This window comes from Thunnus albacares, chromosome 13 (assembly GCF_914725855.1).
Source record: "Thunnus albacares chromosome 13, fThuAlb1.1, whole genome shotgun sequence".
Classification (NCBI taxonomy): Eukaryota; Metazoa; Chordata; class Actinopteri; order Scombriformes; family Scombridae; genus Thunnus; species Thunnus albacares.
Genome location: NC_058118.1, coordinates 17,728,176 through 17,750,896, shown reverse-complemented (window position 1 = coordinate 17,750,896; position 22,721 = coordinate 17,728,176). Strand labels below are relative to the sequence as shown.

Here is a 22,721-nt window from a genome sequence, read left to right as displayed (position 1 = left end):
GAGCCTCACGCTGAAAAGCAGTGAGACGGATCAGAGTCATGGGAGCTGGATGACCCATGACTGCAGACTGACGGATGACCTAATTTAACAGTGAAATGGAAAAAGATCTTTTACAATTCATTGCATAAATCATACAAGATTTTATAGATTATATTTATGTGTGATCAAAAGAAACTACTATTTACTTGTGCCCTGGTCAGTGAGGGACTGTACTAATATTATTGGGGTGGTGGGGAGGGTTGAACCTTATCTTTCACTTGGTAAAAAAAAAAAAGCAGTGTTCTTAATGCTTGCGAGGCGTTTAATTGTGTACCCCACCTTGTACCTAATTATCCTAATGGAACTTCTAATGTGCACCACCACTCTAATTAGTCCCTGATACAGAGACAGACCCAGTGTGCTCTGCATATGTCAAAGTCCACCTTTATGAACCATGGCACAAATTAAAGTTGTCCTTTTTTTTATTTAACTATTACCTATATTGTATAACTTTTCATTGCAGTATAATCTGGACAAGTACATTCTCCACAACTCTTCACAAAATCATTCTTTTACAAAAAGCTTTGTCAAAAACTATTTCACAAAACACCCACAATTTATGATATTAACATGTTACAAATAGTTCAATCCAAAGAGAGAAACATTTCAGGTCCTATTATGAAACTAACTCTTAACCAGAAAATCATCTAATCTTCATCTTCCCAAACATCTGACTAAACCTGAGGTCAATTTCCAATCAGACACAAGGGCCCAAAGTTATGGAACTACTCATCTAATCAAGTTAAAATGTCTTCTTCCTTAAAGTCTTTAATTGTGGTTTTATAATCCCATTTTCTTTTATTTTCATGTATGTAAATTATGTAAGTAGAGGTAATAAATAAGCCTGTCTAGCCTTTTTTCCCTCTACTTGCACATTGATTTTTTTTCTTGTTGACATGTAATTTGTTTGATTTTAAGCTGTGCAAATAAATAAATTCAAAACTGAAATAAATGATAAATTCAGGGCGAGAAAAAAAGAAGACTCCACTGCTCTCCCAAAATGTCAGCCTACACTGCCATCAAAAGAAAAAAACACAACCATCCCCCTCTTCTGATCTCTTAATCCCCCCCTAATAATTTTCATACAGTCACTTAGAAATCTAAATCATTTTAGCACTTTCTTTCCAGCGGCTTTAACTACCAGAATAACAGATAAAGGTGACAGCTGACACAGTCCACGTTTCTGGGTAGTTCCCATTTATTATAAGCAGCAGTGTGTTAAATAGCTTAATAAGCTTTAACTGTGATAAATGTCAACAAATCATTAAGCAAAATTAAGCTTTTATCATGTTCATGATTCAAATATTACAATGTCAATACTTTAATCTTAAAAACAAAAGAAAGTAACATAAGTACAGTGCTAGTGCTGTAAATAAAAAATGCAGTTTATGTGGCAGGAAGGAAGCATCATAACAAATAAGTACACATTATGGCACTTTAGTGGCAACACTGGGTCTTTTTGTTTCACCAAACATAAATCTTAAAGTCCTCTAATCTTTCTCTTGTTGCTCTCCTTCAGGAAATGCAGGGATTAAGACGGAAAGGGGAATTCTTGCCACAGGTGGATTAAAGTTGTCCTAGAATAGTGATCTTGTGATGTAGATCTTGACCCGCAGGTGATCCAAAGCAGACATGACCGTAATTGGACGCAACTGCAGCTGCCACGTGATTTAAAAAAAAAAAAACAAGGAATTACAGTAGATTCATACAGAGCTAATCCTGTGAGCTACATATGGTTGCCTGTCAAAAAATTAAAATTAAAATAAAAAACAAAAAGTTATATTTATTCCTACATATCCAGAATCACAGGTTTTACAAATCAGCATACAAGATCCCCAATCTATAGAAGTTTGATTTGGATAAAGAAATAAAAATGTGACAAACCGTGTGAGTAACTTAAGTACATTTACTCAAATACAGTACTGAAGTCCAATTTTGAGGTACTTGTACTTTACTTGAGTATTTCCATTTGATGCTACTTTATACTTCTACTCCACTACATTTCAGAGGGAAATATTGTACTTTCTAATCCACTACATTTATTTGACAGCTTTAATTACTTTTCAGATGAAGATTTGACACGATGGGTAATATAACAAGCTTTTAAAATACAACACGTTGTTAAAGATGAAACCAGTGGTTTACAACCTTTTTGGCTTTGGACATTTTATAAAAAGCAGTGTGTAGTCAGGGTCACATCTCAGATGTCTATGAGTTGTCAAAGCTCCACTAAATAGTGATTTTTCCCTCTAAACTTCTCACATGGTTTCATTTCAATAAATGTTCAAATAATCCAATATTTCATTAAACCAAAGATTAGAGAAAAAGTCAGAAAACAGTTATGTTTTTTCTTCTTCTCCCATTAATCATCTCATGACCTCCCAGACTTATCTGGTGACCCTTTGGAGGGGCCACACCCCTAGGTTGGGAACCACTGGACTAAACTAGCTAACTGTATATAAAGTAGTTGAAACTAGCTCCACCTCCAGCAGCTACAACAGTAACATGCTGCTTACACACTGATGCTTCAGTATTAATAATCTAATGATGTCATATATAATAATATATCAGTCAGAGGGACAAATGAGTACTTTGACTTTAATACTTTAACTACATTTTGCTGCTAATACTTATGTACTTTTACTTAAGTAGAATTTTCAATGTAGGACCTTACTTGTGATGGAGTATTTTTACTTTGCTGTATTGATACTTTTACTGAAGTAAAGGATCTTAATACTTTTTCCACCACTGGCAACAGAGGAAGGGTTCCCCTTCCAGAGAGACATGCAATATGTGTTTATGTACAGAGTAGACAGAGGCAGAAGTAGGAAAAATTAATTGATTTTTTTTTTTAATCCCGTATACATTTAGAATTATAAACAAAATGGGCACAATGCTGCTGTTCTATACATATACATTTAATACATCTTGAGTTACAGCACACCATTCACTCAACTGCTGTTTGAACTGATCACATAGAGCACAACCATAATGTGACAGAAATGGGATGAAATTTAAAAACTGTGTAGGAGCCCTGGGATACATTCACAGACCCTAAGCTTCCCTATTAGGGACCTACAAAACTAGCGAGCTTTGATGTGCTGGCCTTGTCCTGAGTAATGAAAGTGGGCAGACAGGATGAACACTGTGGGCCAAGACAGAGATTAGGTGGTGTTTTGTTAGCTGTTCTAACACTGGAACCCAATGTGCAGCAATGACGCTTGTTGTATTTGCAGAGACACCCAGTTGGGTTAGTTTGATAAAGTGGAAGTAAATTGAAAGAGCAACCCAAAGCAGTGTGACTGGGCAAGGACAAAAGTTGAGACGAGTGGCTACTATGGTACCATCAGACAGAGAGAGATGAGTTGAGAGAAAGAAAATGCAATTTACAAATCCATTTGATTTAAAGTTACCTCTGGTTATAGTCCGAGGTATGAAAAACATTACATAGAAACAGACATAAAAACAATAAAAAAGAGAAATCCAAACACTCACAAAAAGAAAATTCACAATAACAATTGAACAGTATTGGAAAATACATTCCAGTGTCTTGGTGTGTATGTATCTGTGGGTGGCTCACACACTCATTCAAATCCACACACAGATTCCTCCATTCCTAAAATCTGTGCAGACCTTAATTTCTCTTTTTAGTTCTATCTAGTCAGCACAAACAAGTAACTATATCACCTTTATATCAAAAAGTCGGCAGGAGTGTAAACATGCTCAAAGTAAAATTAATCACTGAAGGAAAGTAAGAATGATGTGTTCTTTTGCATACTTGGATTATTAACGAGGTAAAGTGGGCAACTGCCCCGGTGTCCCAGGCCTACAAAGACCCCTTTTCATTGTGTTTCAGTTGGTTTGTGGTGATATGCTTTATTGCAGGTTTGTTTGGGAATATGCAACACTAAAGCACAATATGAGCTAAAATGATGGCAGCGTTGTCTATCTGCATTGTTGAGGAACAATTTGTCAAAATGTTCATGGTGCATATTCCTAAAAACAAAGTAGTGGTTAACCAAATCACCACAAACAGGAGGTCAGTAGGGGCCCACAGCATTTTTTTTGGCCCAGGGCCCCCCATAGCAAGTTAGTCAAAATACTCTTGATTCTTCAGAAATGATTAAGTGTAAATTTCCATGATATCACCAATTTCCACACCATTCAATTGTCTTGCAACATATTACAAAAACACAGAATGACTCTACTAGTTAAAAATATATAATTTATCTGTTGGCTTGTACGATTCTGCAACTATCAACTCAAGCACTGTAGTTTATAGAGAAAAGCAAACACAGACACTCCCTGTGCTGTTTTGCAAGTCCAGTACTAACACTTCCAGCCCTACATCCTTTTCAGAACATGGACAAACCCATATTTTCCATCAAGCGGCCTACAAATGGCTCAACACAGGTTGTGACCTGAGTCTACGACCCCGATCTCCACCCAGAGTTCATGTGGGTTTGAGCTCAAATATAAAAAGGTGAACAAACAGTTATTTAATAAGTAAAGAGTTATACATTAGGTTTAGGTTCAGCGAATTATACAAAGTTTTATGGTTCAGCAGTAGAACCTGATAAAGCTGAGCGAACTCCATTCACACACTGAAGAAGACCATGATGTGCAGTTGATAGCTCAGAAAAATCTAGTTAATGGACATTTGAGTTGAGATTACTTTGTCACATTCCCAAGGTCAAGAATGAACTCCCATCCTGAAATATGTTTGATGTAGAAATGGAAAGTTAATTCTTGGAAACAGTAATTGACGAAACAATAAGGTCCACCACGAAGTCCATTAGCTGCTCTGGACCTTTCAATGGTATCACATGAGCCTCCCAGCAGATGTCGTTTGCCTTGTGATGAAACTGTTTTGTGGACTACTGTCCTCAAAGTCAAGAATTAGCTTTAAATCTCAGTCCAACGCGGATGCTCCTTAAGTCCTTAAAATGCTCAGAAAAATGGAAATTTGATCATCTGCAATTCCAAGACAACAGGTTGAACCACATCTGCTGAATAAGAATGTGTGGTATGATCAAAAGCTCCAGACCAGCTACTAAATGGACCTTGTAGTGACATTGCATTGCCAACAAATGTTTGACATTGTTAAGAAACAGTTACACCAATACATAGTTTGGTTTGTTTCACATTACATTTATTTTTCACCTTCAATGTCCCACTCATCTTGGTCACAATTCTTAAATAACCTAAGTTACATGATCTTATCAAAACATTTTTTATGTCACATGCTCACTTAAAACAATTATATCAGATTTGACAGATATCATTAACTGCCTCAAAACAAAAGTATAGATTGGTCAGCAGCAGCAGCAGCAGCAGCAGACTTTTCTTTATTGACGCTTTGAGGTGTTTATCTAACTCTGATGCCATATAGTGTTGGTGTTGCATCATACTACCTCATTTTTGTGCCCACTGCTTATTTACATGGATCAGGTCACTGAATTTCATCATATACGTACAGGCCAAATTTTGGGTGAGATTTTTGCACGATGAGAATAAAATGTTGCAAATTGCATGAATTTGACGCCGCCACTGACCCTCCAGCATTCCCGGGTCACTGAGTGCATATACATGAAAGAAATTGTTTAGTTTTTCCCCTCCTTTTTCTTTTAATCTGTGGGACAAAGCAGTAGCGGATGCGATGTAGGTACATTTGAGCCAGGGCCTATATATAACCTTCAGAGGAGGGGGGGGGGGGGGCGATGGGTTTCCATATATGGGCATTCATACTACGGGAAAGCACGCGCGCACAGATAACACATTCTCTCTCACGAGCGCGCTCACTTTCTGTTTCTTAAACGATTTCTTCTGCCATTTTCTTTTTGTTTTGTCGTTAAAGCCTGTCTTAAACATCGATTATTGTATTGCAACCTTATCAGAAACCTAAAGGCTCTTACGTCGATACCTCCATTCATGAATGGAAAGCTCCACCTCCACATGCGTCATTTTGTTTGTACACATCCCGCCCGCCCCTCCCGGCTGATCAAAACCGCAAACAAGCACACCCGAACGGTTTATTTCATCAGCGACCACGGCAACAGCACTTCTGTCTTTTTTCTCCGGTGTCCTGTGAGCTTTATCAACAACAAGATATTGAAGGTAATTACCCTTTGTGTTTCAGTGATACAATGAAACATTTTAGCCACATGTTTTAAAAAAGATGAACTTCCTCCGATGTAACGCCTACTTGTCGTAGACTGATGCAATCCTCCCTCGTGTTGTCACTTGTGTTGGCGCACTCGTTTTTGAAAAGAACATAACATTACATTGTGTTTGTTTTAGTGATTTAAAATATAATAAGATTCAAATGTTTCTATCCACGCAAAATTTAGAGTTTAGTGACGGTGATGACATTTCGTTAGGCGGTTTAATATTGTCATTTGAGCGGGTGAATCAGCCGGTGTAACTTAGCTATTAAATTAGCCATTGAATTGTGTACACGGAAAACCTAAAACATATCAGAAACGAGAAATGTAATTGTGGGACACGTTTAAGTGGTCTTGTCATTTTTAAACACACGGTTGAACGCTTTTCCGCGTTTTGAGCAGCGGGTTTTCATTCATTGTTTTGATCTGGCCAGTACTCCCCGCTAAGTTAATAGGGTGTGGGAATGGTTGTAATGATGCTTTCAATGACCCCCCCCAAAAGCGCAGAATTTCCAACAATCCACATAATTATCCCTAAACAAAATAACGTGTTTAGCGGTTATTTTATTGATTTAATAAAGCGACACATAACTGCTTTGTAACTGAAAAGACTGGCACGATAAAATTACACAACATTAACTTTTAAACTAACTCGTTTTCCGATACATTCATTAGAATTGTAACACTTAACAACTACTCGTATAACATATCAATTAAGTTACCGAGACATGTCATGTCATTGCTGGCTCTTAATAGTGCATGCACAAGTAAAACACCAGAAAATAATGCCGTCCAAACCCATCTGTGCCGCTTTCTCGCGTAATTTTTGTGTATACATCCGGGAATTACGATGTTTCTTAATTCTTTGAAGGCAACACTAACGTTAGCACCACGCGAGAGCCGACTGAGCCACGTAGCTAGCTTGGTGTCTCAGTCACTGACACATTGATAATCATCGAAATGGACAGCTGAACATCGCCCAGTATGGTAAGTAAGGTTATTTGAAGTGTCGATAAATTTTCACTTTTACACGAGCCTCGATTGCAAACATCCGCGAGTGCCATCATCAAAGTGAACCATCCCGTCCTTCCGGGTTAATGTTCACTACCATGCATGTGTTGTTGCATCAGCCGGTTGATAGACACTCCACAATTTAAAAACAAATGCTGTGAAATTACTGTGATGGTGTTAGTTAAAACAAGAGTAGAGAGTCGGGATGGGTAGTGATGTCCAAACGTGCTCATCAGTGGTCAGGTGGTTTGATGGGGTGGAGTAGAGAGGTTGTTGGACTAAGCAGGTAGCTACATGCCACGTTACTTTCCTAAATGTAGGCTGAGCATCATAGTTAAGTAATTACCAGCAAAAGACAAAACTAACGCTAAATGAGAGGCTGAACTTGTCGAGTCAAAACGTTAAGTCCTGATGTATCATTTCTAGAGCTGTGCATGCTGGCTTGTCATTGCTGCAACTCCTTATTATTGACAAGTCACAGTACAAGGCCTTTATCTTATATTTTTTGCACACTTGAATATGCTGCACAACTCTCAGCTGATTTACTGGTGCACTCTGAGAATATGAGAGCAAATACAAGTACTCACTTGCCAGTTTCTTAGGTACACCTAGGTTAAAAATATAATGCAGTCTAATACAACAGCCCTGCAATAAATCCTACCTTCATAAAAGTTATATTGCCCAGTTTTTATAGGCGTTTATTCAGCTTAATTTTGGAGGAGTGAATTTCATTGCGTTACACCGAGAGGCATTTCTAATATTTTGTCCACCTGATTTACATCACCGAGGGTAAATATTAGAATTACCTCTGAGTTAAAAAAAAAAAAAACACTGAAAGCTATAACCCTCATAAAATTGCATCGGACTAAATGTACATGGTAAACTGGCAACTGTAAAAAAAAAATAAATAAATAAAAAAAAACAAACAAACAAAAAAAAATATTAAAAGTCAATGGTTGTATTGCAGTTGTGACTTTAATTGAGCAATCCCACTTATTCTGACAATTTCACCAGAAACAAAATTAAAAAGGAATATTATGTGTGTTTCATAGCATGCACTACATAGTAAAAGGCTATTCTTAAGACCTTCAGTCTATGTACACTACATTCCTGCACCTGCCGTCATCTAGTGAAGATTCTGCCCTTAAAAGCAAAATGTTTGACGTGTAGGAGGAGGCCCGTTGTACTGCATCTGTTACATCCTCTTGAATATTCCCACCTCTTGGAATTACTGAGCGGGATTACTGACCGTTTGTGCTTAATCATGTCTAATAAGTTATTTCTAGTGAAATGGCACAAAGTGAAGGAATTGTGTGTGACTGTGTCATAACAGGAAGGGTGTGCATTGCATCACACCTCAAGTGTGCCCACATTTGAAATGTTATTGGCACATTGGCACATCAAATCAAGATGTTGAGATTTACGGTTAATGAATGTATATTGTGTTGAGATTTTCTCACTGCTTGTAGTGTTTGCAAAGTGGGAGAAAGTGTCATTTATGTCAACACGGTATCTAAATATAGTTGAGAGGGAGAAATGAGATGGAAGGCTGCTGTCAAGCTTTTCTCCATACATCTTTTCTGACCGGTGCAACTTGCTAACCATGCTTGGCATGCGTAGGTGTCCAGCTGACTGGTTATCCTTCCTTATAATGCATACATTTAACTTCTGTTCTCGCGGCCTCTAATGTTAATAGCGTTGGCGTTGATCATGGGAGAGTGAGCAGATTCTTAGTTTGTCACATTCCATTTCACAGCAAGAGCAGTTTTTGGCAGGAGCGGTGGTGTCCGGCCAGGTGACTTAAAGGGTCGTTCAGTTCAATCTCAGTGGTCGGTCCGTCACGCGCATACAGCCTTTATGCTACACCGCAGTGTACCTTACACATACAAACATATATTCCTGGCTTAAAAGATGTACTGTTCCATTACTTCAAACACCTGGAAAACCATTGTTTGTGTGAGTGAGTGGGTGATGCTTGAAGAATGGTTCACTGACTCTGTACAGCCAGGCATGATGCAGTGTACCTTACAGGGTTATGCAAGGTCACATTTACTCTTTGCAGTGGACGTTTAGCCTGGCGGGGTACTGAGCATGTTTGTTTATCCGCTGGCCCCACAAATGACGGTTCCGCTGTTTTCACTAGGATCATTATTATTATTATTATTATTATTATTATTATTAGAGATAGATGGATAAAGGATTTTTAATAAATCTAATCTTTAAACTTTAGTTCCATGCACACTTTAAAAAGAAGAAACAATAACTAGGAAAAGAATTAGTGTGGGCAAATTTACATATTTACACCAGTATTGTGTCTATACAGGAAAATATTTCATGTGTACTGTGAATATGGCAAAATATTTGAATGTCTGCAATGTGGCCAGTCAAATCACCCTTTTTTTAAAGGAAGAGTTTCAGTTCCTACTGTTAAAACAAAAGCTGAAGCACCAGACATATAAAAAAAAATCACTCACTTTATTATGTTGGATTCATGTTTTTCTTGTGTACCTTAATTTGAGAACATTTATCGCTGGTCTGCTCATATAACCAGAGACCTGTGTTGTTGTTATTATTGTTGTAAACAACAGTGGCAGTCAAAACAAAGCCATGCGTTGTTTATATGGATAAAACGAGGAGCAGCAAGAAACTATAATGAGGTTAGCAGGTTTGTTACTTCTCCAAATAATCCTCTTAGAGTCCATGGCAGCAGTTGCAGCAATGTTAAGTCAAGTAACAGGACCATTTATCCCTGAAGCCAGTTGTAACCGGAGCACTGTTGGCCCGAGTCTCGTTGGTCATAGTCCTGCAACATTTATTCTGTTCCATTTTCAAAAAACTTGAACATGGTCTAGTTGTGTTGTGGCTGAAGGAAGCAAGCCAAAGCTAACCACTCCCCAGTGAAAGTCATTTGTGTTTAACAGGAACAGAAAATGGCTGCAGTAAGCGCACCTGTCTTTTCTTGTTTGTGTGTGTGTGTGTGTGTGTGTGTTATGTAGTGGAGCTTGAAGACGGCGCATTTGTGAGCCACACCTCCATGCAACCTGGCATAAATCTGCCCCACTTGCACAAACGGGCACCCTCGTGAAAAGCACAAGGAAAAGATTAGCATCTAGAGTGACGTAACGGAGGCATCGGCGGAGGTTAAGGTGCTTCTAGCATCTTAATGAGACCACCCTTAAGTGAGGTCATACAGTAATCAGGTCTGCATATTTTTGTAACCTGAGGGTGGGAACTGTGTCAGTATTGCATTCATGAAAGAAACGCTTTCTTTGACAGGAAAATCCCAAAACACTTCCCAACAACTGAGGTTTTTTTTTGTTTGTTTGTTTTTGTTGGATTGATCTTCAGTTATGAATTAAATTGTCCCAAAGTTAAGTTCTCTGGGAGTTTAGCAGCTTTACAGTTTCGATTAAGCGCTTTTGTCCTGCTTAGTGAAGGTATGTACAGTGCTGCGGCGAACCCCTGAGGAGATCACAGCCAACTGGGCACAGTAGTTTGGTAATAAATGTTTATTAACACAACATTGACACCCTCAGATCTCAGTTCCTGGTGTGCGAGTTGAAAATGCTACTGGAATGTCGCACCAAGTGGGGAGCGGCAGCGTATCCACCATGTACCAGTTTCCCATCAGTCTTCAGAAGGCTGAATGTTTATTATTGCGGTTGTCTGTTGCTCTCCGTGTTGTTTTTATGTCATTGTTTGACAGTGTTTGTCTTTTTTCTCTCTCAACACTTAACTGTACTAGGCAGGATATTCGCTTTTGAAATAGTAAGACTAGAAGTGCTTTGATAAGTGGGTTATATTGTTTTAATGGTATTAATAGAATATTGTCATTGTACTCAAACCTTGTGAGGGCTTGTATCCTGTGTGCTATGAAAAAGAACAGACCATATTTAGGCTATAACATAATCTACAGCAAGGAAAGACTTTTTTTTTTTCTTCAACATACTCTGTGACCTGAATACAAGCTGGTCAGTAACCCAAAATGATGTCTGACCACTTTATGTTTTGCATATGGCTCTGTGCCGCATGCTACGGTCTTTTGATTATTCTTTATTATTTAAAAAGTTGTTTAAAAATGTCAAGTGTATCCACAGTTTTCCTAAATGCCACAGTATCCTCCTCTGAATCATCCTCTCATCTCTTACAGCTCATTTCAACCCAAAAAAAAGACTCTAAAAGGCAAAAAGAGTAGTGTTGCTTTTGGCACCCTTTTCTCCCCTCAATCTTCAGTTTCACACATGTAATGAGCATGAAAGGAGATTTTCTCCCCCCCCCACCCCCCTTTAAGCTCTACCAACCCCTGATCCACAAAGACAGTCACACTCGCACGTCCACACAGTCACTGGTCTATGTTGCCGGTTAGTGTTTCATTTCTTCTCTTTGCAGCCTGACCTGCGAGGTGACTGATAGGCCTGAAATGTGTGCCTGCCTTCTCAGCAAGTCACACCACGGAGTCGGGTGTCATTACATCAATGGCGTTGTCTTTGACGTCGCTGGGCCCTTCCCAAAACCCATACTTTAAGCCTCTTGTTGGAAAAATTGCAAAGCTGACCTTTTCCACTGAATCTCAAGACGAACACAACTTCATGTTCGGCTAAATTTAGGGAATTGTTAGACACTGAATGTATTTCTCATAGTGTAATATAACAAAAAAAAGACAAGTGGATGTCTTTAAATTGGTCACTAAAAGGCTGATTCTTATGCAGTTTCCCTTTTCAAGACAGAAGTTATTTTATGATGCACACCCATAAGTTAACCATTGTCATGGTCTGTTTTCCAAACTGTCAATGGTTAGTCACGATGTAGTAGATGTAGTAATTATAAACGTGCTGTAGTATTTGCAGATAAGATAAACTTGCCTTGCCCTTGACTTGAGAAGCACGGCCTTGCTTCGACTTGCATGTACAAACCTGTAACATTGTTACGACAGATAAACTTGTTTGTTAAACAAACATTTCATTTCAAGTAGTTGCGCTGTTTTACTGAAATAAAGACTGTTGCCACAGCACAAGACACTGTGAACATGTGAAGTAAGATAACACTTGGTACACTGAGACATTTTGACTAATACAAATGTTGGATTGCTGCTGACAGACTTTCATACACACACACACACACACACCTGATGTGCAAAGCTTTGGTCTCAGTGTTGCACTGTGGCTCTTCACGGGCATCTGAAAGTCTAAAAGTTAGGAAGTCTCCTTTCTTTAGTAACGTTCTTAGCCATTAAAAATTGTATTCCATGAAATACAGCATGACAAGTCTTGGGGATCCATGCCTCCTGCTTCCTGTCAGAGGAAATTATTTACTTTTTATATACATACAAATACTGTTCTGTAAATGGGGTTCAACAATGAGTAAATTGGAAGTAATCTTCTGCCCATTCATGAACTGTCTTTGGTAAGTTATCATTAGTAAAATTAGGTTTAGGGTATATAGAGAAGCATAAAATCTTCTGTATTTTCATATGGTGTTCTTATCCAGACAGCTGCATGACAGAACACATCACTTCAAATCCTTTGTTCAGCATTTCATCAAGGTGGCGTGAACTGACAGGCCTAACCTGTTAAAGCACCATACTTTCTCTCTCCACAACCAACAGCTTGGAGTTTAAGTATTTGGAGGGAAAAAAAACAACCCTAAGTCTTTAATGGCACAAAGCCATGTGGTTTAATATCAGCCTATTACTTCAAATGACTTACAGTAAATGTAAGCCATCAACATTTTTCTGTGGGGTGTGCTTGAATTCTTCTAGCGTTTGTTGTACATGGCCAAAAAGATACCAAAAAAGGCCAACCTGTGACGCACATTACATAGCAGCATTGTTTTGATACACACACTTGTGTCATTTCCCTCAATTTTTAAGTGGCATTCGATTAGTGATTTACGGTATGTCAAGCCCGTCCGTGTGTGTTGCTACATCTGACTGCCTCCAAAGACAAACAGAAAGTAACTGTATCTGTCCTGTTCAGATGTGCTGTGCAAACTGTCCTTGGCCTGTTATGAACTGCTCTTGGTGTGTGTGTGTGTGTGTGTGTGTGTGTGTGTGTGTGTGTGTGTGTGTGTGTGTGTGTGTGTGTCTATGTGTTTTGCAGAAACCAGCGTAATCATTATCATTCAACCTTTCCTGAACTTGACAGACCCCTCACTGCTGACATAAAATTTGTTATAAATGTCCTTGAGTAGGGTTTTGCCTTGTTTTTTTTTTTTGTTTTTTAAATGATCAATAATGAATGAGATGATAATCAGTGTAACTATATACTGCCAAATTATTTCTTTGTGTAAGAAACGCAATATTTTAGTTTAAAGACAGGCCAAAGGATTTTGTTAGAATTAGTTCTTGAAATGGGGAAAAAATGCACCTTTTACAATATAGTTACGGTAAAACTTGGCTTTTAAGAACTTTGTGATGTACATTCAAGTCATTAAAGAACTACAATAGCATTTCAATCTCAAGGGTTATAGTAGGTTATTTTACATTTTATTGTAGTTTTTACACAGAGTAGGGGTCAGTTTTTACATATGCAGCATATTTGACTATATATCAACCTCCTCCCGGTGCAGCTGGTTCACCTTATCGAGCTGCTGGTTCACGCTGTCCTCTTTCTCCCTTGCTGATATTAGCTTGCAGAATTGCATCGTCCCCTCGCAGCCTCTTACTTTCCCAGGCTTCTCTCTGTCAGTCTATCTGCTGAAAAAACAAAACACAAGTAGTAGAGTGCGCTCTTTCACAGTGAGGGAGTGGTGAGGAATTGGACAAGGTGTTCTTTTGTTTTTATATGGGCGTGCACTACATTAAGTTTATTTGTCAAGGCAAAATTAAGATTAGATTTAAGCCTTGTAGGGCAGCGTTGGGTTTTCTTTTGTCTTCAGGAGGTCTCTCTGTGCCCCACTGTGTCTTATGATGTTTTACTAAGCTGAAAGCGGTTGAGGTATGAATTCCTGGAAGTTGCGTAACTGGTATCTAAACGAGCTCTAGTGTAGCAAAGTGTGTCTTTAAGTGTCTCTCCAAACCTGCTGACTGACTTATTATCTCTTTCTGCTGAAGAGAAGGATAATATTTCCAACATCTCCGGTGTTACCCATGCTCACCTGAAATACATGTACATCCCATTGAGACATTGCACGCAATATTAAACTATACAAACAACCTACAAAGTTGTCAAGTTTATTTGTATTGCCCAGTGTGACTCAGTTGGGTGAGAAGATATCATTGTTCTCAGGTTTCATGCATTTCTCTGATTTTTTTTTTTCCCCTTAAACTAACTGTAGTTTGAGCACCTTTTCTGGAAAGAAAGGATGCTATAATCCCACAGCACAGTGCCAAACAGAGCTGTGAGAAGTGTAAGCTTTGGCAGTTTGTGAATAGTACCTTGTTTTGAGCTCTTGTTTTTGTATTGTGTTTCCTCACAGGTCCTAATCTGCTGCTGTAAAACACTTTGACCACAGACCTGCTGCTTCCTGTTCTGTCTGCTCGAGTGACTGTTGCCTAAGTGAACACACCTACGCTGAAGGACCAATAACAAACAAGCCTTTCCCATCTGCCCCAAGTTGTTCTACGCTGTCCAGTCACACGTGTTCTGCTTAAGCTGTGTCAATCACACACACCCACACTAGAAGGATTTAAAACACATAGCCTGGTTCAGCGCCCACACACAGTCACAGCAAATATGGCCAGCAAGCTGTCCAACTTTGGAAAGACCCTGCTGCGTCGCCGGGCATTAGACTGCTCTGGTGAAGAGACCAGATTCGCACGCTGCCTGTCCACCCTGGACCTCATCGCCTTGGGGGTGGGCTCCACACTCGGCGCCGGCGTCTACGTCCTCGCTGGCGAGGTCGCACGAGAGAAGGCGGGACCCGCTATCGTCCTCTGCTTCCTCATCGCCGCGCTGTCCTCCATGTTGGCCGGCCTGTGCTACGCTGAATTTGGCGCCCGTGTCCCCAAGACAGGCTCCGCGTACCTGTACAGCTACGTGACAGTCGGAGAGATCTGGGCCTTCATCACAGGATGGAACCTCATCCTCTCCTATGTGATAGGTGAGTTTAATTTTTAAGGACGCTTAAATCCTAAGTAAGAATGTAGGAAACAATGCAAAGTATGGGTTATTTCCTTTCTCCACATTGTCAACTTTTTTTCTTTTCTTTTTTAAGGTACGGCGAGTGTGGCGAGGGCGTGGAGCTCAACCTTTGACAACTTGGTAGAACAGAAGATCTCTGGCTTCTTTAAAGCCTCCATGGCAATGAAGGTACCAGGGCAAGTGCTGGCAGAGTACCCCGACCTGTTCGCCCTCATTCTGGTCCTGCTGCTCACTGGTGAGTTGGTGAAGAGGAATCTTCCATCAGATAACATATTATTACTACACAGCTTGTTGCTTTTTTTTAGATGTTCCCTAATGTTTGCTTTTTTTATTGAAACAAATGGAACTATCTGAAAAAGCAACATAAAGAATAGTTTTCTTAATGGGCATATGATTGTAATTGTTGTAAAAGCAACCTATTTAAACTAAATTAAATACTGTCTCATTTAAAATAAGGCCATCAGTAGCCATTGTTAGCATTGCATTAAAACCTTGCATAACAGCCAGAACAGGTGTCACACTAATATTGCAGCTTGTGTGGGATGGCAGGAGCAGTGTGAAGGAAAGAAATAATTATTGGTGTCACTGACTGATGGTATGTTGGAAGCGATGAAGTACAAACACATCCACCCACGTACCAGGACATGCTGTTATTGGTGATGAAGTATGAATATCTCTCCTCTCCCTTCTCTCTCTTCCTGTACTTTCTGCCTTCAGGACTTCTGGCCTTTGGCGTGAGTGAGTCAGCGTTGGTGAATAAGATCTTCACAGGCATTAACCTGGTGGTCCTGGGCTTCGTTATCATCTCTGGCTTCGTTAAAGGGGATTCGGCCAACTGGAACCTCAAAGAGGAAGACTACATCAGCTTCATAAACCAAACCAACAGCAGCAGGCCTTACAAGTCAGTATTGGGCTCATAGTTTTACTGTTTCATTTGTGTTTGTTTGTTATTTTTGACGTTTGTTTAAACTAACCGTGCGTCTCTCTTCTTCTGCCACTCAGAGTTGAGGAGGAATTTGGTGTTGGTGGTTTTTCTCCATTTGGCCTCACTGGTGTCATGTCTGGTGCTGCCACCTGCTTCTACGCCTTTGTGGGTTTCGACTGCATCGCAACAACAAGTGAGTGGTTTTAATTTCACTTTCATGATAAGCTGGAAGAACAAATAAACAGTTGATAGACTGCACAATGATCCCTTGTGTTTCTGTTTATTTGTTATATTAGAAATATAAATGCTTACTTAAGGGATTGATGCAGTTATGCCTTCTCCTTGACATGGGAACTGTTCTTGTTGACCCAGCGCCTTTATGGTCACAAATGTTTGGATAGCATGCACAAGAGTGGAAACACCTTTTGATAAGGTTTCACTCCATATTACATAAGAAATGTGTAAATATCTCGGATCTCTGGCTGTTACTATACATCATTTTTTCACGACGCAGGGCTGACGGAACACCTGTTTCCTGTATTTTTAAGGGACATGTTATGTAACTTTGAGCAAACCTCAGACCTCATTCAGGTGCAAAGACGTCATTTACTGATCTTGCAACATTCTCAACTTTTGTTTTCATTGACATCCTCAGGTGAAGAAGCCAAGAATCCCATGCGTTCCATACCTGTAGGCATCGTGGCCTCGCTGCTGATCTGCTTCTTCGCCTACTTTGGCGTGTCTGCTGCTCTGACCATGATGATGCCATACTACCAGCTCAACACCCAGAGTCCTCTGCCCGAGGCCTTCACCTATGTGGGCTGGGCTCCTGCCAGATACATCGTGGCCGTGGGCTCTCTCTGTGCTCTGTCCACCAGGTAAGAAAAGAAAAATAAATTTGTTTCCATATCACCCATTTTTCTTTATATAACACTGTAAAGTTATGTAAAGTATGATGCTAACTAATGATCTTCTCACAGCCTCCTGGGCTCTATGTTTCCCATGCCCCGCGTTATCTACGCCATGGCGGAGGACGGGCTGCTGTTCCGTGTTCTGTCCAGGATGAACCCTCGTACCAAGACTCCTCTCCTGGCTACCATCGCTTCTGGCATCGTTGCTTGTAAGCTCACCGAAACCTGTTGTGTTTTTGTGTTTGTCTGTATTTACATATCCAACTTGTCTTTTTTTTCTTTTGTCCATCGCCTCGGGTCGCCAGGCTCTTTGCTGTGTCTATCCTATACTGTCAAGTCAGTTGAGAGATAGTCTGCCAGGGTCACAACTAGGACTCTTGTCTCAGCTCTGTCTAGCAGTTTGTCAGTTGGCGATCAATATCACAATAATTTTAACAAAAGTCTGCAAAAACAGATAATAAGATGAGGGTTTTTTTTATCAATGCTCATATTGTTACCAGTTTAAGCTGTTAAAGCATTTCTTTGCTCCTCTTTCTAAGAGAGATACAGTTGAATTATTTAAAGAAATCTGGTCTCACCTCTCCTTACAGCTCTAATGGCCTTCCTGTTCGACCTGGCAGCTCTGGTTGACCTCATGTCCATTGGAACTCTGTTGGCATATTCATTAGTGGCCATTTGTGTTCTCATCCTCAGGTAAGCACCTTCTATTTAACTGCATAGTCTCAAAGTCTTTTTTTGAAGTTGTGATCATGTGTTAATTACACTAGCAGCTGCCGTACCCATAAAGCCAGTAAAAAAAAAAGCATAATTATTATATCATAATCTGTGAACAGCTAAAGTACATGGGTCACAAAAGCTGCACAAACTGGCTCTCAGTGGCTGTGGCCTCATTCTCATGTTGGACTTAAAACAGTTTAGCTGTAAGTAATCTTTTTTTTTTTTTTTACTCACTCTAACACATTCCTTCCTTCCCTCTGCAGGTACCAGCCAGGCAGCCTGACTTCGTCCAGCCAGACAGAGAAGCTGGTGGAGCTGGTGGAAGGGGAGAAGGTGGCTGTAAGTGGAGGGGACAGCGGTGACGAATACGGGATGGAGACGGAGGAGAGGCCGCTCCGAGAGGCCTTCACTGCCAAGCTGCTCTTCTGCCCGAGTGGAAAGACCCCAACACAGACGTCTGGGAACATTGTCTACGCTACCACCGCTATTATTTGTAAGTGTAAAAATAGCATTTGCTGTTGCCTAATGTGTGTTTCTAAAGCAGAAATAACACAAATGTACAGTAAACTTGCCGCAACCGGTTTAACTAACGTTCTCTCCTCCTCCTCCTCTCTCTCTCTGCAGCTGTTCTTATGGTTATACTGTGTGTCATACTGGCCAACAATCTCCCGCAGCTTCTATCTGGGAATGCAGCCGTGGTGGTGCCCTGTGTCATTTTGACTCTGCTCTGTAGCGTCTGCGTCATCATCATCTGGAGGCAGCCTGAGAGCAAAGAGGCTCTCACCTTCAAGGTAGCTATCAAACCCTGAGAACGCAGCCTGTGCGTCGCTGAAAGGAGATTTCTATTTTGTTTTTGTCTATCAAGTGCTTTGTTTTGGAAGACTGTTTTGGCAGCTGAGCGGCTAAGATACCCGCTTCCTAATGTACAATGTCACTTATGCACATGTTGTTCTCTCATTCTCTCACTGTGTGGTACCTAGAGCAGATTCATATCAATTTTAAAATCTAGCTATGCTGACTTTTTCCCCTATCACCCAATTTTCTGTCCTCTCAAGGTCCCTCTGCTCCCCTGGTTGCCCCTGTTCAGTGTTTTCGTCAACATCTACCTCATGATGCAGCTGGACCTGGGTACATGGTGCCGCTTCACCGTCTGGATGATTATCGGTACGTTTGAACATTTCTAATTCTGTTTCTGTTCATTTCTCATGGGACATATGCACCTAACTGTTTTGTAACTTCCTGTTGCCTCTCTTCTGCCCCTCCAGGTTTCGCCATCTACTTCTTCTATGGTATTAGGAACAGCAGTGAAGCTGCCAACAGGTTAAACACTCGCAAATATGAGCCCGCGCTGCAGCCCAAGAGCCCGATTTACAAAGGCGCTCCCGATGACAGCGATGTGGAAGCGGGCAGCAGCCCCTGATACAGACTGACGTAGACCTGGGGAGTGTTGCAGAGCATCTACACTCATTCTGGCAGCTAAATGCTGCAGTGTAGGCAGACTGGAACGCAGCCCTGGGCTTACAGGGAGGAGAGGCAAGAAAACGCCACACACATCTTACCTCTGAGTCGGAAGCTGATTAACTTGATTGCTAGACACTGTGACAGAGCCACATTCTGGCCCATGTGTCTGTTTTAATCTGTCTCTCTGTTTGTACTTAGCCTTAGCCCTCTGGAGATATTTACCTGCCTATAACACATGCTTTGAATGGACCTAACTAACACAGAGAACTGTGGCTCTGACATCAATAATCTGACGCCATTTACTGGGAGAATGTTACACATTAGCTGTTTTCTTCTTTTCTTCCTCTCCGTTATTAGTGCGAGAGGTGAATATGAACCACAATGTGCATCACTAAAAAAAAAATGATGGCTTGAGCCAGCGAGTTTACGATCGTCAAGACACTTGGATCAGTGAGCTAGACCATCAGTTATCTGACACCGTTTACTGGAAGAATGTTACACGTTAGCTGTTTTCTTCTTTTTCTTCCTCTTTGTTATTAGTGCTAGAGGTGAATATGAACCGCAATGTGCATCACTAAAAATGATGGCTTGAGCCAGCGAGTTTACGATTGTCGAGACCCTTGGATCAGTGAGCTAGACTTCAAACTGTACAGCAAAGATGATGTTTTTATAGTCAGAGAACACCAACAACGTGACAGATGAAGAAATTCAGTTTCTTCTAATGAATCACTTTCAATAGAGTTAACACGTCTAGTTTATTGGTCCTTGTTTGTTGCACCAGCCTGTTTGTTGCGTCTGCTGTGTGTGTAAACAGGGTAGCACTGAAGCTGTGGGGCTTACAGTCTCAGTCAGGGCCTCAGTGCAGTTAGTTCAGTAGCACATAGTCGATGTTGATGTCATCTACTCTGTGTCTGAGGTTGAAGTACAAGCTTTATAGATGGAATGATTTTTTTAACACACTATTACCCTTGAGCCCCTCCACTCCCAGAAAGCAGCCGTACAGTATGTGTACATATTTAAAATGGTATGAAATGAGTTGCTTATCATAAATAACCCATGTTGTCTAGCATATACACTGTGTTGAAATGGTATTTGCCAGCATTTTGTGGCCTTTTCTTTCACATTAAACCACAACTGGTTTACTGCAGAACTGCTGTTATAGATCTCAGAAAACTGCTAATTTCTAAATAAAAGGTTTTTTTGAACTGATAAGCCACAAAACACGGTCACCTAAAAGGTTTTAGAAAACATTTTATCAGCCAAATGGTGTGACAAACATCTTTCGACCTACAAAGGGCCTCATAGTTCCAAAATTGAAACAAGAACAACATGGCAAATGTAGAAGTTAAGAGATTTCATTCTTTCTGGTATTTATTGAAGTGTTATTGCAAACGGACCAAAATAAAATCCAAAACAAACTTGCATATACTGTAGAGCTGCAACGATTAGTAAATTAATCATCTTTTTTTTTTTAAAGCAAAAACGCAAAAAATTTGAGGATTTCAAGCTTTTTTCTGTGTCATACATAACCGTAAACTGAATATCTTGACCAGATAAAACATAGAAATTTGAAGATGTCACCATGAGCTCTAAGAAATTAGAATGGACCTTTTTCACTATTTTTGGACATATTATATAAAGAAATGATTTAATTGAGAAAATAAATGGCACAGTTATCTATAATGAAAACAATCATTAGTTGCAGCCCTAATATACTCTCTGCAAGTTAACATGGAAATATTTGTAACAGTTATAAAACATCTCATACACTGTAGTTAATTTATTTCCCGTTTTGTTTACTGTCTGTCTTGAAACACTTTACATGGCTGTACCCAGATATTTTTTGCAGATCTGAGGAGGTTGATAGATTTGTTGATAAGTGAGCATTTTGGCCGGAAGAAGAAGGTTTAAAAAATTATATACACAACAAATAGTTTCTAACTGACATTTATCCTCCTCTGTCAGATCCACATTAGTATCTGGGACCCGGGAGCTGGGGGTCTGTGTCTCAACAAGGGTCTGTCTTTCATCACCGTTAATATCTTCACCTTTTTTTTTTGTTGTTGTTACTTCCTTGGTGGAAAATCTTTTTTTAGTTTCAATTGAAACTTCTTCTTGGCAGCTTTGTCTGTTGAGCGCCCATCACTTTTATTTTATCCAACTTTATTTTATTTTTACTACTTTATTTACTCTTTCTAATAGAACTGTTAATATTTAAATGTGTATAGTATTGTTTGGGATAGCTTTCTTTTTTGCCATTTCATATCATTGTCAGTTAATTAATATCTTTTTTTATAGAGGTTAGTGTATTTTAATCGTTACATGTACAGTCTTTAGTTTGCTGATCTTTTTTTTGTCTACCTTGTTTCTTTTACATCTTTGTGTTTGTTTGTTTTGGTTGCAAATGTCTTGCATCAACAAATGATTTCAATCGTCGTCCCTTTCTGACCAAATGAACGTGCTTTTGGAAACTTTCCAAAACAAAGAATGACCACTGAAAGTTGGTCTCTAAATTGTGTAATTGTTTTAAAATGCATTTACCCCAAACCTCTGGAGTCGAGATGATAACTTATTGTTAATAGCATTTTTTTTGTTGTTGTTCTAGTAAAGTGCTTTACTGTAGATTGTACAGTATTCGTGTAAAACTGTCTTATTTGTATAATGATGTAAATTATACAAATGTACTTTCTTTAAAATATGACCTTAAGTATAATTGTGGTAAGAGATGGTCTGTAAATTCCACTTGAAGGCATTTCATTTGACACTTGATGCTGCTGAATTTTAAATTAGAAAGCCTATTGCCCCCTTTTTCCAGATAAAATGATCCTGGGGGATTCAATATTGAAGCATTTCTGTATAAATTCACTGTCTTTGCCCAGAAAATGCTCTCCCGTTAAACATGTCAGAAGTTGACATATCTCCCAAATGGTTGTGGAAAAGGGGTGTAAGGGTAGATTTTGGATTCAGCCAGTGTTTTCTAGATGATGTTAATCTATAAACTGGTGCCTAAAGAACCATCCTTCTGCCTGAGAAAGGCACCTGGGCTGGTAAAGCAAAGGAGTCCGGCAAGCTACAGTCACGGATCAAACTGTAATCTGAGGGTCAAGACAACTTGGCCTTAAACTCTTCACTCAGAGCATTAGTGTTTCCTTTCTTTCCTGAGGAAGGGTTAATTAATCATTAAAAGTTTATGTGATGTGACACAGTCTTCTTCATACCCAGCCCTTGTGCCTTTCAGAAAAAAAACTACTATCATTACCCCTCTGAACGCTGTCTCATGAACAGCAATGATCTATTTTTGTCTTTTTGTGTTTTATATACTGTACATATGGCTGTCATGTATAAAATGAGCTGTATTTTCAATGTTTTTTTTTTTTTAAATAAAATGATTCATGCTTATGTCAGATTGAGA

General features: G+C 39.7%; 1 protein-coding gene across 2 annotated transcripts; it reads left to right on the top strand.

Moving 5' to 3' along the window:
• Positions 1 to 6,037: 6,037 nt before the first annotated feature.
• Positions 6,038 to 20,777, top strand: slc7a3a (solute carrier family 7 member 3a). 2 transcript variants are annotated; one of them, XM_044371214.1, is made up of 12 exons: positions 6,038 to 6,156; positions 14,631 to 15,254; positions 15,369 to 15,530; positions 16,013 to 16,196; positions 16,298 to 16,413; positions 16,876 to 17,098; positions 17,201 to 17,340; positions 17,722 to 17,824; positions 18,112 to 18,341; positions 18,473 to 18,639; positions 18,904 to 19,012; positions 19,114 to 20,777. In XM_044371214.1, exons 2-12 carry the CDS (start codon positions 14,888 to 14,890, stop codon positions 19,266 to 19,268), a joined length of 1,956 nt encoding a protein of 651 aa, XP_044227149.1. In that variant the 5' UTR covers positions 6,038 to 6,156; positions 14,631 to 14,887; the 3' UTR covers positions 19,269 to 20,777. The 2 variants fall into 2 exon arrangements, with proteins under 2 accessions (XP_044227149.1, XP_044227150.1); XM_044371215.1 differs by lacking the exon at positions 6,038 to 6,156 and adding an exon at positions 7,082 to 7,190.
• The last annotated feature ends 1,944 nt before the right edge of the window (positions 20,778 to 22,721 follow it).